At 35.2% G+C, this 18,134-nt stretch overlaps 1 protein-coding gene across 1 annotated transcript in view; it reads left to right on the top strand.

Moving 5' to 3' along the window:
* LOC138709579 (phospholipase A2 inhibitor) overlaps window positions 1-13,727 on the top strand; it is a 60,828-nt gene extending 47,101 nt beyond the window's left edge. The window contains exon 3 of the mRNA XM_069840455.1: window positions 1,809-13,727. Coding sequence (XP_069696556.1) covers window positions 1,809-2,870 — 1,062 coding nt within the window. The 3' untranslated portion in view covers window positions 2,871-13,727. The remainder of the gene's footprint in view (window positions 1-1,808) is intronic.
* Window positions 13,728-18,134: the final 4,407 nt, after the last annotated feature.

The following is an 18,134-nucleotide window of genomic DNA, read 5'->3' as shown; positions in this document are numbered from 1 at the left end:
TCTTCTTCTGACTTCTCCGGTTTAGACACTGTTGTCTGTTTCCGTTCACTGTTCTAACCATCTTGTTTGTGGTCTTCCCCGATCCCTTCATCCTATTGATCTGTACAATGGATCTGCCTTTGGATAATGGAAATTTTGCATTCTTTCAACATGTTGTTTTCATTTCTCTCTGTATTCTACTATTTCTGTTATCATATTTTAAACTTTTAATTTTGCTCTAATATCTTCATTCCTCTGGTGGCCTAATCTTGTAAATTCTAAAATTTATCTGGGAAATTTCATTTGAGCTGCCTGTATTCTAGATTTCTCTCTTTGCTTTATAACCCATGTTTCACTGCCATATTTTAGCATTTGTTTTGCTGCAATGTTGTGTAGTCTGACTTGAGTTTCTTTTAATATTTGCTTCTCGAAATGTCCTCTTATAATTCCGTTTACTGCATTATATTTTTATGTAGTTTCTATTCTATGTCTTCATTTCCTGAATTTGATATAATATTCCCTAAATAATTAAATGATTACACTTGTTCTATTATGTTGTTATTCACCACAATTTTGACTCTTTTTATTTCTCTTCCTTGAAAGATCATTGATTTTGTTTTGGATGTGTTTATTCTCATTCCATAATCTACCGCAATTTCATTCAATTTTTTAATTGATTTTTGTAAATTATCTTCATCGTCTTGATATTAACAACTGGTCATCTGCATATTGTAGAGTGTTTTTTTATTGGTTATTTAACGACGCTGTATCAACTATGAGGTTATTTAGTGCTGAAGAGATTGGTGTTAGCGAGATGGTATTTGGCGAGATGAGGCCGAGGATTCGCCATAGATTACCTGGCATTTACCTTATGTTTGGGGAAAACCTCGGAAAAAACCCAACCAGGTAATCAGCCCAAGCAGGGATCGAACCTATGCCCGAGCACAACTTCAGACCAACAGGCAAGCATCTTAACTGACTGAGCCACGCTGGTGGCTTTGTAGAGTATTAACTTCTACATTTTTATTTAGTTTTATTACATAATTTATTAAAGGGAACCATTTTTCTATTATGTAATTGATATTAATGTTAAACAGTAGCAGTGCTAGAGGACATCCTTGTCGAATTCCTTTATTTCTCATTATTCCATGTTGAATCTTTCGTACAAACTTTTAACACTTGGATATAAATAATTGATTAAATGGCGATCTTACTCGTGTTAATTATGTAAGCATGTGCGGCTTACAGCTGTTTCGGTGCTATTCGACACCATCCTCACGGCCTACTAGATCTCGACGCTATCTCAACTTCGCTGCCTGTTGTGTGGGTGCGTTCGTGTGAGGAAGAGTTGTGTCAAATAGTGTGTGTGTTCTGAAATTGATCTGTGTGTTGAGAATTTGACTGGGGTGTGTTTTAGTGTGTCTGTATATTTCATATTGTTCTAGTGTGTTGAGTTTTTGGTTTTTGGGTTGTATGTGTAGGATTTCCATGTCTGTATTTATGTTATTGTATGTGTGAATGGCACCTAAACAGCTGTAAGCCGCACATGCTTACATAATTAACACGAGTAAGATCGCCATTTAATCAATTATTTATTCTCATTATTGTTTGTGAAATTGAATTTTGTAACTTCCTTTTAATTTTTGTATTCATGTATAGATTCTTAATATTTTCGAAACATTTTAGAAATGTTATTTTTTCCAATATTTTCCAAAGCAAGTTTTTGATATGGATTTTTAACCACTTGAATTGGATTAAAGCTAAGGTTTTTATTAGATACCTCTCTATTTTTTTTAATTCAAGTAATTATTTTTCATTTTTTGTTTCAGGTTCTGATATTTACTGGAAATAATATTCCACAGCTTCCGTGGAATGTTTTTGGAACCTTCAACAATTTCAGTCACCTTAGAGTAGTTGATATGTCCAACAATGAGATACAAGAAATTCTTGGTAAGAGTTATCATAGGGTTAGTAATGTGCAACGTTTGATACTCAACCACAATAAACTGTCCATCTCCTCAGCAGACGGCTCTAATCACCATCATCCAAGAGTGTTTTCCAACTTTGTAAATCTTATGGAACTCCATCTGACCGACGCCTTTGCTGACACTGAAGACGACTTGGCAGCCGACTTGCATGACATCTTTGTCAACAGCAATCTGACACAGCTTAATAAACTTCATCTTGAACAAAATGGAATAACCGGTTTTCGAGATCCCCAAGTGTTCTGTGACCTTCCGAAGCTCATGGATCTCCATCTTGGAGATAATTGCCTCACAGGTTTGAATTTCAACATTACCTGTTTGAAGCATCTTCGATTTCTCGACTTAGAAAGAAATAATATGTCTGGTTTCAGTACATCGGAGTTGGACATATTAGATTCCTTTCCAATGCGTAACAAAAGTATTATTATAGATATACGAGGAAATAATTTTCTTTGCGATTGTAAAATTGCGGATTTATATACATGGCTCCAGAAGACACGAGTTGAGGTACGAAACAAGGAACTGTTGAGATGTCGTCATGTGCAGCCGAGAAGTGATGATGGAGAAGCTATAGTAGGTCTCCGTAAAATTCAGTGCCCTCCAAAGTCACCGATTGCATCGAACCTTCAGCAAGGACAAATGGATGATGAGGAACCTATTATGGGTCTTCGTAAAATTCAGTGTGCACCAAAGTCATCAGCTTCAGCTGGAATGAGCATACAGCACAAGGCTACAGCAGTCGTTCTTGGAATTCTTACAGCAATCCTTTGTGGTCTTCTGGTAGCAGTTATTTACCTAAATCGGGTGCAGATAAAGTATCGTCTCACACCAATACTGGACACAGTTTCTCGCAAAGTACAATACACTACCATTGGAAAACAAGATGAACAGGAAATGGATGTTTAAGAAGAATTTTGAAATGTATCTTCACAAAGAATTGGTGCTACAGCTCAATCCTTGATAGCAGAAGCTGGTATAGTACGTGCCTTTGGGCTATTCCAAATGAAATCGATCAGTAAAAAACCTCGCATTTTTTAATACTCTAATTTTTTCCCTATTTTTACAAGGTGTTGAGGAGACTCATTTTCAAAAATATACTATCGAAAGTCAAATGGTTTTCGTAATATTGAGCGACAAATTTAGCATATTTTATAAAAACAAGCCTCTTTCAGCGCTCAGAACTCTGGAACCATTTACTGCAGAACATTGAACGGGAGCTCATTTTGAAGCTGACATTTAGTAGGTTATGATAAGAAGTAATACTTATTTTTATTGTATACAGAGAGACAGATAATCTGATTTTACTTACTTTTAGGCTTTTTGATCATTTGTAAAAATGTAAAAAATATTGAGGAAAAGCCTTGCATTATTAAGAGGGATTCGGCATTGTTTGCTTAGTGACTCGGCAATAAGTTTCGAGGGTATTAAATAAATTATTTTCACATGCCTAGACTTGAACGGTGCAGTACCCCATGCACTGGCCGAGAGCTGAAGATAAGCGAGCGTTGGGCGTCATTTTACTCCTGTGTTTATGAAAACTTGTGATAAAGCTAGCCCAGCGATGACTGCTAGACGAAACATCACGTGTTTGTCTCCTGGCCTTGCTTGTCTCGACTACCTACAGTCAGCTGGTTAGTTCAAGCGCGTACTATATATTTTCTTTATTTGATATTTTCGATACTTTCTTATCAACGGTGCACCAGTAAAAAATATGTGTTTATTTGTACTTTCAATGCGGAATCTAACCATATATTTTAAAAATATTTTTTCGTGGGCAAAGGTGTCTTAATGAAGAAAAATCTAAATTTCTCCATTTGCATAAAAAGTAAGAAAATCTGTTAGGTGTCAATATAAACTTTAATTTCTCAGCATCAAAATAAACCATGATTTTGATCATTGGGTGAAAGGGATTCGGAGCCACAACAGTTTAAAGTTGCTAACTTTATGAAAATACGATAAATTTAAATATTTTTAATTTAAACACTATGAAGTTCTGATGCCTCAAACTTTGCACAAAGCATTGTATCACAGTTGTCAACGGACAAAAAAAGTTTCATTGTATTTAAAAATTGCAAGGTCAATTTTCTCTATATTTCGGTCGATTTGAGATGGAATAGCCCCTTTACTATGAAACTAATCGAAAGTTGTTTTAGACAAACGACAGTAAGCACAATTACATTTCAGTGCGTGTACAGACTTCAAATAGTGATAAAGTATTATTGATTACATTTAATTTTCAACTGTTAAAATAATATGCTTCCCAGTATCTTACAAACGTGCCTTTCTGTTCTGTATCTCTGAAAAACATTTATATGTCACTTCTTGATGTGCCAGATCATTTACATCAGTGCTCGTCAGAGATCAAAAAGGCAGATTCTTTTGAGATTGTGTGCTGTAATCTCGGTGTCACTTCTTTTCTGCATTCTGCATTTGTTAAATCATATGACTCTTAACTAAAGGTTACTCAATCACTTAAGTAGCTATTCTTTATTGGGTGTCCTTTACTATTGGAAAGTCAGATTATCGCTTACTCTGCATTTTAAAGATATTTGACTTTACTTTGACAAATTAATTATATTTGCCTATAATTTTATGTCTGCCAATGTCGTCAAGTTGAGGGTTTCATGTTCTCTACCCTCTAATCAGCCGACTAACTTGCGAACCTAAGACTGACATTTTTTAATTTATTTCTATATTATAGATAAAGGTATATAATGTGAACAATGGAAATACTGTGCTTCCCTTATGATTTAGGTTCCTTGAAGTCTCGCACTTTTGATGCACGAAGCCTTCCATTACTTCTTCAAGATTGGGGATCATAGATCAGACAGAGAAGTTCAGTTTGAAGAACATAGCAAACCATAATTTGGAATATTTGAGGAGCATTGATTCAAAACGTATTTTTTCCACCCCTGAGACGAATTTCTGTTTGAAGCGTATTTTTGTACTTTATAATGTGGGATATCGAATGCATAAACATGTTTTTTTCAAATCGTAATTTCTCCCAGAGTTTTTTTTTATGCCACATTTACAATCTGTCTACAATAGACAATAAGTAAATATTATAAAAGAATATGACATGAGTGGAGATGTTATCCCATGACAACACTCCAAAAGAAAAATAACAATGTTTTAAATAGCTGTAGCAAAAATGAATGGAAGGTCAAGAGCATTGGTCCTTTTAAGTCTTCTTATTGTTTGACTATTATCCAGCAAATTCAATGCATGATGATTGGGATGTTAATTTAATCAGTGCAGGTATTTTTTGCTGAACTTAGAGATTTCTTCTTTCACAGTTGAAATGTTGAGGTCACGATGAATGACATCATTACGGACATACCATGGTGCAGTGACAATGGAACGTAAAGTTTTGGACTGATACCTCTGCAGTATTTCAATGTTTGAGTTGCTAGCAGTTCCTTACAGTTGGATGCTGTATGTCCAGATTGGTTTTAGTATGACTTTATAAACAAGGAGTTTATTTTCTAATGACAGTTTTGATTTAGGTAGCAATAACCAATAGATTTTTGATGTTTTAAAATTTAATTCTTTACGTTTAGTTTCAATATGTTTACGCCATGTTAAGTGGCGATATAAATGCATACCTAAATATTTAACATCGTCTGCTTCAGGAAGTTCTTTGTTGTATAGTGTTACAGGAGGACAGTTTTCAGTTCTGGTTCCAAAAACCCAGAGTAATATGATGTGGAAAACAGCAGACTGGTTCAGAAAGAGGTTTCTCAACCAATGTCTTTGGATCAAAGTGCAAATTCTTTATTACAAGCAGTGCAGAGAGCTTCTTTTCTGCTTGTGCATGCGTGATGGAAGTTTGTCGTTGCATATCACTACTGACAATAGCACAGATTTACATTCGGGAAGTCCTGGGTTCAAATCTCAAAACCAACAAATCTCCTCAGAGAGTTTAGTGGTTTTTGCTTTCATAAAATAAGTAGGAATCTAGCAGTGGCGTAGCGTCAATGTAAGCTAAAAAGCTTAGCTTCCCCAGTTAATAATAATTTCATAATAAACCTGCAGTTTATGAAGAAAATTATTTATTAATTTTAATAGAATTTATATTTACGCATTAAATATTGTGATGCGGCAGCTCAGGATGATTTGTGATGCAGCAGTAAACAAGAAGCCTGCACACACCAGCTTCCAAGCAGACCGGTTTCTTCTGTGTAATCCACCCCGCAGATTTTCCATCCCTTCCTAAGCTACCCTAGTCGCAAGGCCCGCAAAGAAGCTAGCTTTAACATTTAAAATAAGTAGTTTCCGAGTTATCCCTTTTCGTCAGTTGTGTTCATTTGAAGTGTTAGTGTGCATTGTGGCTGATATAATAAATAATGAGCGAAATAACAGTTCCTGACACTAATTTACTTGAATTTTTTTAGGACAATTGTATTATCAAAACTGACTTACGAACAAAAGTGTGATTTAAAAAACAAATGACCGACTCCCTTGCTGTGAATGAAGGACACAACCAAAAGACAGACGCATACTTACGTAATGATACTAATATTGTGATTTCTCTAAGTATGACAGGGAGTGAGCTAATGTTACACGTATACGTGTCTATTTGTTAAGAGATATGTGTAAACCGTGAAATCATATTTTACTACGTATCATTTGAGGTCATGCCTTATTGGTGTTACTTACGATGTTCCAACCAATCTTCGACTGCTGACTTGAAATTGACTACCGGGTACTATTTATTTTAAGACTGTATTTTTGTAATACGTTTTCTCATATTGCATGAAAGACAACCTGAGTTAGCTTCCCCTACTCAAAATTTCATGCTACGCCACTGGAATCTAGTTATCTGAAAGGTAATTGCCAGACTGGTTCTCGTTTCCATTGCATACATGGTCATGCATTCGATTCTCCTTTGCAGAATAGTTTTTCATGTGGTTTCCTTGGTCATCCCAAGTGGAAAGTCAGTGTCACATTGACTTGAAATCATGGTCCTACCACCTTAAGACTAGTGTTATACTGAAAATGAGACTGGACTGTGATTAAACTTGGACACGAATGAAATCTTTGATTTGTGAAATAATTTCATAGTTTGTGTTGAGGTAACTTTTGCACCTGGACTGAAAATGAATCAGGTCGAGGCCCTGAAGAAGTGCCATCTGCACTTGTCTGTTAAGAGAATTGTAATAGGACCCCTCCGTACATACATTACGTGTATTCTGTGTTGGTTGTAAAGGACAGAATAAAAATAGTCATGTTGTTCATGCCCTATCACATTGACTGCAAATAAATGCATCAGATCACATAAAAAACGCTTTTGTCAGTTCAGGTATCAAATAAAACTGTTCATTTTTCTTTAGCTAGTGTTGTGTTCTTTATTCGTTTGGATCAAAATGAAAATTATGCAACAAATTTTGTTTCAGAAAGCAATTTCTCCATCTAGCGGGATCAAACTGAAAATTCTTCAACATACTTTTAAAGTTCTACCAAACTGGTAAAATTTTGATGTCATAAATTTGCTATGTAAGTTACAGATTAGTTTCTTTCCATGATCCAGAAGTTATTTTATATTTTTTCTTTTGCAGCTTTCAAGTTATTAAAAAGTTTCCTGAAAGAAATGCTTCAGTGGAGAAAATGCGTTTTGGATCAATTCTCCTCATTTTAAGTAATTCATTATTAGCCAATGTAGTATTCATTGATTACTACATTTCTTTTCAGCGACATAAATCTTCATGTTGCTTTAATTCGTATAATATACAAATATAACAAATGTAAAACAGCGAGTTAATATTTTTTCTTAATTACATACAGTTAATTTAGATTCAAAAACCCAGTCACAGACATTTTACATTTCTTTAGATGGTATAGAATGAACACCTGGTATATGGTAAAAGACAACATATTGTAAGTTTAGTTTTTATTTTGTTTTTTATAGTTTTCGTCTAATAATTTATGTTGTAGGTTTCTTTTAGTAAATTATCTAGTATATTGCTAGTTTTTATTATAATATATGATTTACTTTTATATCAGATCAAAAGTTAACAAACTGGCAAACACACACTCAAAACTACCCAGAAGATTTGTACTTATGACGATGTAATGTGTAGTGCAGGATGTGTGGGTGTGTGAATACGATTGGTGAATTTTCTCGAAACTTTCTGAACAAAAGTAGCCTATTCTCCAAATATCTATGGACAGATACATTAAATGATGCATTAGTATTTGTCGTCTAACAATTTTACTTGTTTCTTGCTGCGTGAAAACTCATGTTCATGTATGTTGAAATGTAATGTTTCTTTTCCTCTCTTAAAATTGTAAAATTTTAATAATGTTATAATGAATTTAACTAAAATGTATGGAAAAACTTTTGGGTGGGGGCATATTCTTCACACGAGAAGTATGGAAACATATGAATGTAAATCTGAAAATGCTTCCATGTAGAGTTAGTTACCTCGGAAGTTGTCAAAATTTAATCAATTAAAGTAATTTTTGAGTGGCCTTTCTTATTGATGTTATTTATTATTACTTGGTTATCAAAACCGAAAGGTACAGATAAATTAGGAAGTGTAAGAAAGTACAGACAAGGAAACAAAGGCTGCAGGCATGCATCGATAAGAAGTGTTTAAAATGTTCCCTGTGCATTGTTGTCTTGGATGACAGTCCAAATAAAAGCAACCTTTTCTCGTTATGCTGGCATGTTACTATTCTATATCCCTTAAAAGTGTATTTGACTAGATATTAGAAAAAATTATTTCAGACCTGTATTCGAAAAGGTTTTCAACTTCAGGTGCGAGTACTGTCCCCCCAAAGTTTTATCCACATGCTTGTTATTTCTGTATACCTAATATAATGTAGTTAAGTTTGAAAATATTGGTGTACATGAGGCAAAATATTGCCATGGTCTTCCAACATAAGCAAACAATTTTATTCCGTCCATTTACAATGAAAAGGTTTACAGCATTTTTCATTACATTTGCTGTGACAGCTGCCAACAGGTTTGAAAACGATAAACATTTCATATCAGTATAGGTGAATGTGTCTCCTGTCTACAATACAGTTATTTTTATTACATAATATTACCTATTTGTACATTATACAAGGTAACTTTTGATATTGATGATACAGTATGAATATTTTTATAAATTGCAGAACTTGGTATTTTTGTAGTAGTGGCTTATAATGATAGTAGTTGTTGACATTGTATTAAGGGGAGAGGATGGTATTTTTTGGTGAAAAATTAGTACATTAAAAAAAAATTCTTTAAAATACTCTGTAATATGTCTGGAATGCATATCATAACATTTTGTTGGTATTTGTGCCCTTATCGGATGTTGAGTCGCCATTTTTAAACTTCCTGCGTTATGGATTTTTAAATCACTCGCCCACTTTTATTGTTGTTTCCGGTAAATTAAATTTTCAAAAAAAAAAAATTTTTTTCTTTAAAATATCCTTCGATATGTGTGGAATGCATTGTTTAACATTTTGTGGGTATTTGTGCCCTTATCGGATGTTGAGACGTCATTTTTAAACTTCCTGTGCTATGGATTTTTAAATCACATGCCCGCTTTTATCGGTTTCTAGTAACTTCGTTTTTTTTTTTTTTTTTGCTACATTGCCAGACAAAAATGGATATAATTTCTGAACTATTAAAGATACATGCATGAAATTTAGAACACACATTCTTTAGACTATTAGGAAACTTTTCTCTGTAACAGAAGTTTGTTAATTGATTTCATTTTAAAAATACGTCCGTTTGTTTGCAAGAAAGGAAATCAGAAAATTGTTATTAAATTTTAATTGTTTATTTTACAAACGTAGGGACTAATATCAAAATTCTGTTATAGACAGTTTGTAGAACATGCTTTTGCAAATACATTGCAGAAAACTGTTTGAATCTATCTTTAAAAACAGTTTAGATATATCGGTTTTAGTACAGTCCTGCATTCGGTATATTTTTTTTTTCAAATTTGGGCCCTCAAATAATTTTTTTTTTTTCAAAATATTTTTATTTGGTTGAGTTGCCACAGTTACGAGCTCTCTACATACAAAAAATTAATATTTTACACCAAATAGGAAAAAAGTTAAAAAAAATAACATCCTCTCCCTTTAAGTAAGTGAAAAGTTTCTGTCAAATTCTTTTCTCTGCATACCAGAAAAATTGTGTTCTTGTTAAAACTTGTTACAAAATTAAGTCGCCATGGTGGTCTAGTAGTTAGAGCACTGGACTTATAATCCTGTGAACTCGGGTTCGATCTCCAGTGTACTTTCGATTTATAATTTGTGTTTGGCAATGCTGTGGTCCAGGTAACACAGGAGTTTCCTCCAGGAGCTCCAGTTCTCCTGTGTCATCCCAACAATTTTCCATAATCACTCATCTCATCAAAGGTATAACATAGATCAGCCTCTATGGCGCACCCTGGGCAACGACTCTGTCGGTAAATTTGTCTACACAACTGATTTCATCTGAACAGTCAAGTATTCACCATTATTATTAAAAAAAAAATTACAAAATTATTGGTACGAAAGTATTCTTTGACATGAAATGAATCCATGTTGAATCTTTCGTACACTACTTTTAACACTTGAATATAAATAATTGATTAAATGGCGATCTTACTCGTGTTAATTGTGTAACCATGTGCGGCTTACAGCTGTTTCGGTGCTTCTTCACACCATCCTCAGAGCCTACTAGATCTCAGTGTCATTTCGAACTTCGCTGCCTGTTGTGTGGGTGCGTTCGATTGTTGAAAAGTGTTGAAATGTGGTGTCAAATAGTGTGTATGTTTTGAAATTGATCTGTGTGTTGAGAATTTGATCAGGGTGTGTTTTAGTGTGTCTGTATATTTCATATTGTTCTAGCGTGTTGAGTTTTTGGTTTTTGGGTACATACAAGATCGCATCCTCATTCAGAAAACAGAAATACAACATAGCATACAGAACAGAAAACACACTACAAAGACATCTCAACACACAAAAAACACAAACAAATAAATACAACCACACAGGTGTATACAAATTCACATGTAATAGTTGCGACAAGTTCTACATTGGACAGACAGGCAGATCATTCCAAACACGCTACAAAGGACACATTAAAGCAATAACCAGAGGACACAATACATCTACATACACTGATCACATAACCAATGCTAACCATACATACAATAATATAAATGCGGATATGGAAATCCTACACATACAACCCAAAAACCAAAAACTCAACACACTAGAACAATATGAAATATACAGACACACTAAAACACACCCTGATCAAATTCTCAACATACAGATCAGTTTCAGAACACACACACTATTTGACACAACTCTTAATCACACAAACGCACCCACACAACAGGCAGCGAAGTTGAGATAGCGCCAAAATCTAGTAGGCTCTGAGGATGGTGCCAAGTAGCATCGAAACAGCTGGAAGGCGCACATGCTTACGTACATAATTAATACGAGTAAGATCGCCATTTAATCAATTATTTATATTCAAGTGTTAAAAGCAGTGTACGAAAGATCCAACATGAATTATCCATAATCACTCATATCATCTCATCGCAGGTGTAACATAGACCAGCCTCCTGTGGCGCACCCTGGGCAACAACTCTGTCGGTAAATTTGTCTACACAACTGATTTCATCTGGGTAATGATGAATAGTCAAGTATTCACCATTATTATTTTAAAAATTACAAAATTATTGGTACGAAAGTATTCTTTTACATGAAATTAATACTTATAAATATTGTTGATATTACAAATAAAATGTATCATAATTATTGCAGTATGATAGGAATAATATTTCTCGTTTTCGTTTAATTATGTCAAATTGTTGTGTCCAGACTTTGCCATATGTTGTGAAATCTTCTTCTTTCTTCTTATATCCTGTTGTGTAACATAGGGCAGCAGTAAAGTTCCTCCAGCGTACTCTGTCGCCAGCCATCCGTTTCACCTCTGTCCAGCTTTTCCCACACCTCTCTACTTCCTCCTCTATTGATCGTTTCCATGTTTTTCTAGGCCGTCGTCTCTTCCTTGTGGATTCCAATCAATTGCAGTCTTCTCAATAGCTCCATCTGGCTTTCTCAGCATGTGGCCTATCCAATTCCATTTTCTTTGTTTTATTTGGTAACATATTCGTGATTGGTTAGTTCTTCTCCACAGTTCATTTGCTATTATTTCCGGCCATCTTATATTTAGAATACGTCTCAGACATCTGTTGACGAACGTCTGTACCTTTTTATTTATTGCATCCGTAATTTTCCATGTTTCACAACCATAGAGGAGGACTGATTTTACATTTGTGTTAAACAGTCTGAGCTTTGTCTTCAATGAGATGTTGTTATTCTGCCATATGCGATAGGGGAGAGTCGGGTAGTATCGGACATTGGGTAATATCGGACAGTGCGTTTCTTTCATCTACCACCATATGGTAGTACGTGAATGACATGGTTACGTTTCTCTATGCGACATCACAGAAACGTAACCATGTCAATCAGCTACTATCATCGTGTGGTAGATGAAAGAAACTCACTGTCTGATATTACCCGATGTCCGATACTACCCGACTCTCCCCTATAGCTGTACAAATGCTCCATTTGCTAGCCAAATACGTCTTTTCACATCTTCTTCCGCTCCACCTGTTTTTGTAACCACACTTCCCAGGTATAGAAAAGTATCCACTCCTATTTCTGTATCATTTACTGTCACTTTATTTTTATTATTACAATTTGCCCTCATCTGTTTTGTCTTAGAGGAGTTTATCTTCAATCCAACATTTACTACTTCTTCTTGTAATTTCTCAACTTTAGCTTCCATATCCCTAAATCTCTGTGCTAGCAAACATATATCTGCAAAGTCAAGGTCTTCCAGACGATTGTTAATATCCCATTGAATTCCTCTTTTCCTTTTTACTATAACCCTTCTCATAGTTCTATCTAACACCATCAGAAACAATGTTGGGGAGAGAATACACCCTTGTCTTACTCCAGATTTCGTTTCTATAGGTTCTGAGAGATTACCTTCATGTATTATCTGTGCTTTGGAACCTTGGTACATGTCTTTAATAATATTAATAATTTTTGGTGGAATGCCATACTCCTTTCAGGTTTGCCAAATAATATATCTATTGACAGAGATGTTGTGAAATACAAAACTTAAACTACAAGTCCTTTTTAAAAAGGTGTTATAAAATGGATGTAGTCACTTGAAATCTATTTTGCATCTAAGTTTAAAAGTAATTTGACACTTGAGTAACGAGTATAGTGTTTCAGAACTGGGACCACAGCTCTCAGCAATGTAGTTTGATTTAGATACGGTACCTAAATGTATTGAAAATTGTGGTGGAGTTTACAAATGCAAGTGTGCTACCAAAGAGAAATTTGGTGTAATTTTACTTGTTTCTATGCTTATTGTAACATGATTCAGAAAATCAAATTAGATTCCTTAATTATTAGAAACTATAAGCCCACTACTTATGTCAATGTGAAATCTCATAATCTAGAAAAGATACCAAACTTATATCTACACTAAAAAAAATAAAGAGAAACACGAATCAGAAATTGTTAAATTAATATGTGATTTTTAAATTTCATTTAAGTATCTACTTCTGTTTTCTTTGCATTATTTTTGTTCCTAACTAATCTAGTCTGATGTAATACGTCTTCTAATGTGTAAAATTTTGCTCTGCTTTCTATAAATGAATATCTCTTGAATTTTCTTTGTATTTACCTGATGTAATACATGGATACAGTATAGATTTGCCAATAAAATGTTTCATTTTTCAATATTAATAGCTGGTATCATTGAATTAGTAGGTAAACACATTTTTTTTTTATTCAAGTTGGTTTAAAATGACATTTCACTATTTCAGCCTTTCAATCACGTATAACATTTTTTGTTGTCTGTATACAGCGTGTCCCTAAATGATTATTATCGAGGTTTCAAAGTTGTTTAATTCCTCTGACTTACAATATATAAGAAGAAATATTAAATGGGAATAAAGAGCAACTCAGTGAGTTTTCATACAATACCTTATAAGAGTTCAATGTGAACACCATTTGTCACATGGCAGACTTCCAGCCGATAGTCAACATGTTTGGAGTGATAGACAATCCTTCTTCTGAATTCTGCCAGGTCAGCAAGTAGCGATGGTTCTTCACATACCCCCACAGAAAGAAATCGCATGGTGTATGGTCGGGGGACTGTGGACTACGTACGAAAGCTGTTCTGACATTCTCGGCTCTTTCATTAGGTACACGTGAATGTCCCGAACTCTTTCCTTCACAGATGCATTCGGTCGTTTCAAATGGCCTATAACATCGACGAATGTTATCGGATGGAAGATCAATTTTAAATTTCAACAGAAAGCTCGCTGTACAGAATGTATAGAACCTCACTTGGTAAATTGCAATACAGAAAAATACTTGTGCATGGGAGCCACCATTTTGTAAATGTGACGCTGTGTTGCAACAAAGATGAGAAACTTCCACAGCTCTTCTTTCATTACATGTAGGAAATACACATCCACTTTCGTTTGTAAAGTCATATCAACCACTTGAAATCCCGATAATTATTTAGGGACACAGTGTACATGTGATAATGTCATAGTGGTACACATTTCATTAATCCATTCAGGATAAATTGTAAAACAGCGAACGCCAGTAGGGGAAGTTATCCCCATCCTCACCGTTCGGCACCTCGCTCGCCTGCTCTCTCTCTACTATCTGTCCCGCTTCAGTGGATCACTGCCTACCGCCTCGCACGTATTTCATATTTTACAACACAACACAATACAACCAAATTAATGTGCATTAGACAACAATCACATGTAATGTGCATTCGACACTACGTTTCTTCCTCGAACTAATACATACTTTGAATAAAACAACACTGGTGGATCACTGCCTACTGCCTCGCACTGTCCTCGAAGTAACACAATAGTCACCAGAGCCTTGTTTGCTGAAATCAGGACCCGCCACGTGACGGCTCATCACGACACGTCGTTCCGTCTGTACTCGAAGCTGGACACGGACACTATGAAGCTCTACCAGCGTGCGTTAACACTTATGCCACCCCTGCAGTCAACCCCTACCAAGCTAAATTCACAAGCCCGCCACTTTCTACCCATGCTATTCGGTCACTGTCCCCCGCGCCACATTTGCATTTCTGCAATACGTTATGGCAGTTCCCTTGAACATAAATAGATTCATTTTCCCTTCTACCACCAACTCGTCTTGATAGCCGAGAGGTCTAAAGCATGACCAAAAAGCATGCGTGCACGCGTTTTGTTAGGAAGATCAATGGATTGAATACTACCCTCCACAAAGTCATAAGAAAAAAAAAGGAGAGAGACATGAAGCAAGGAAGAGAGAAGGAGAGGCTGGAGAGAGAGAGAGAGAGAGAGAGAGAGAGAGAGAGAGAGAGAGAGAGAGAGAGAGACAAAACGAAGTTCCTCTTTTGCTTCGTAGATGCCGCATTCACTCTTTTTGTTCCACTTTCTTCCAATAGATGTCACCCCACCCTAAACCCCTATTTCCACTCTTTCCCGCTAGAGTGTGTGGAGAGCTTTTAGGGGAAAAGTAGAAAAGGGTCGTGGGTGGAGCTTAGCGTTCGCTGTTTTACGATTTGCCCTCCATTCATTTCTAAAGGCTCTGCCACACAGAAAATGGGCTGCTGTGACAGGCAGTAATCTGTGTCCACAGCAGGAAAGTGTTTGAATTGTATTATGTAAGATTTTATCATCCCAGTCAAACAAAAGGCAGGCCGACGTGCCAGACCAGTCTAGATCATGGCAGGCAGTGGACAGTTTGTCTGGAGCAGGGTTTAAGCCACACTCGCATTTTGCTACTCGACTTCTAAAAATGCAACAGACTTTCAATGTAAATGTGCAAAAATGCGACAACCACAATGGACTTCAGAAACGAAGATGAAAATAGCGTCATTGTGATGTTTCCATGGTTACCAAGTATCTTTGCGGTTATGTTTATGTTCCCATCGTGAATGCTCTTTATTTTACCATAACGTTACATTTTTAAGTTAACGCTTACGTTATGTTTAATTTTCATTGTGAATGAGCCTACCATCATTCATGATGGGAACATAAACATAACCACAAACATACTTGGTAACCATGGAAACATAACAACGACGCCATTTCCTCATATTCTGTCGTGTACGTCAGCGCTCCACGATTGTGTTCTGTTATGTGAATCATCGTGAATGATCCCATTTGGTAGCTGGGCGCAAACTTCTGTGTTTATGTTACGGTTATGTTTAACTTTCATTGTGGATGTAGAGTGCTAATAAAATAACCTATTTTAATGTGATGTAAATTCGGCAGTAATTGATTCTAAATATACCTACGTCTAATGATTTACTTACATAAGCGTATCTAGAGTGTGGTAAGATGGATTGAAAGTAATAAAACTCCAAGAAACAAATTACATAACTTTTTGTTTCTGCAAACCTTGTTAATTTTATATTTTTTATACAGTTATTTAGAATATTGGCCAAGTTTTCGCAATTTGCACAAATATAATTTTTCATTTGTGCATTTTTGCGACATTTACTTATTTTCTAGCTTAAACCCTGATTTGGAGACAGATGTACTATATGGGCAGTACAGAATGGCAGAAGAATTCGCTGAGAAGTTAATTGGAAAAGTGCAGAAGTACACGTTCTTGTATGATAAAAGGTGATCTGAACAACAAGAACCTTCAATCTTTTCATTGATTTCGTGCACCCGCCACTTCCTTTTCTTTTACAATTCAGTGCTAACAGAAGAAATTATTTTTCCTCATCAAAACTAGACATCATGCTTTGAAGGAAAATAACCGACACGAAATCAAACAAAAACTATTGGAGTACCTTGTAGACATCAGCTGCCATGCTTTGTCTGACGTCACCAGATTGCTGCAAACTGCTGTGACGTCCTGTGATGGTTTGATTGCTGCAGCAGCACACTTTCCGTGTGGGAAACCTTAATTATTTCGTGTTCTTTTATCTTAATAAGTATTTCCTTTTCGTTAATGTGCATTGCACTGATATAGCTTGAAATCATATCCGTAAATCATTAAAGATAATGACAAAATATAGAAACCTGTTCTTTATGAAAAAAATCATACGTAGTTCTTTGACAGCTCTGGTTTAGATGCAAACTGTTCAGTCGTTATTTAATATACAGTGAAACTTGCCAATAGCGGACACCGCCGGGGAAAAATTAAATGTCCGTTATTGAGAAGTGTCCGCTATTTAGAAAATCATTAGTATGTATACAGTGCATTAAAATTTCTCATACATATTCAACACTATATTTTACAGTACAGTACAGTAGTCAGTGAGATTGTTTACAGTATTCATCCAGAGAGAAATCATACCAGTAAATGTGTAAATGAAATAAACACCAGTCACTGTACCACTTCGCCTTACACAAAGAAATCTAGAATTGCGTTCTCAGTGTATGATTTTAAAATAACATCCTTGTTTTTCAAAATTTCACTAACCTGAGATTTTCCCACATTAAACTTTGTGGCCAGCTCATGAACACTTAATTTCTCCTTCTCACTATGCTTTACAATATCCACTTTCTTTTTTAGTGACAAATGTTTACGTTTTTGTGACATTTTTAATGTGACTGTACTTCCGAACACTCAACTTGACAAACAAAGAATGTACGGACTGCTCACGTTCAGTATCACAACTAACAACTGTGCTGCTTACCTTCAATAAAGTACAAGAACTTTCAAATGCACGATAATGATTGTTGCAAAGAATTCCATTTAATTTACAACCATTTTTTTTTCTTTCACGCTGTCCGTTATTTGGAAGTTTTAATTGTTGTTGGGAGATACATTTCAGTGTCCGCGTCCGTTATTGAGAATGTCCGCTATTTGGAAGAATTTTGTCATAAGGGCCATTGTTATTTTGCAGGGGAATTTGAAAATGTCCGCTATTGGGAAGTGTCCGTTAAGGGAAGTTTCACTGTATTTCTAATTTTTTTAAATTTGTTTCTTATATAATTTTATTATTGTCGATAGAATGATTTGTCATATTGAACAAGATAATATGTAAGTTTGGAATGGGATATTTTATAATGATATGATTATTTTAATCTATTGAAATGTCAAGGACAAGTGATTCTTTTAAAAATCAAGTACCAGTATCAACATTGTACGTATAGTTTGTTGTAGTAAGGTGAT

The sequence above is a fragment of the Periplaneta americana genome, chromosome 11, assembly GCF_040183065.1.
Source record: "Periplaneta americana isolate PAMFEO1 chromosome 11, P.americana_PAMFEO1_priV1, whole genome shotgun sequence".
NCBI lineage: Eukaryota > Metazoa > Arthropoda > Insecta > Blattodea > Blattidae > Periplaneta > Periplaneta americana.
This window is presented reverse-complemented; position numbering and strand designations above follow the sequence as displayed.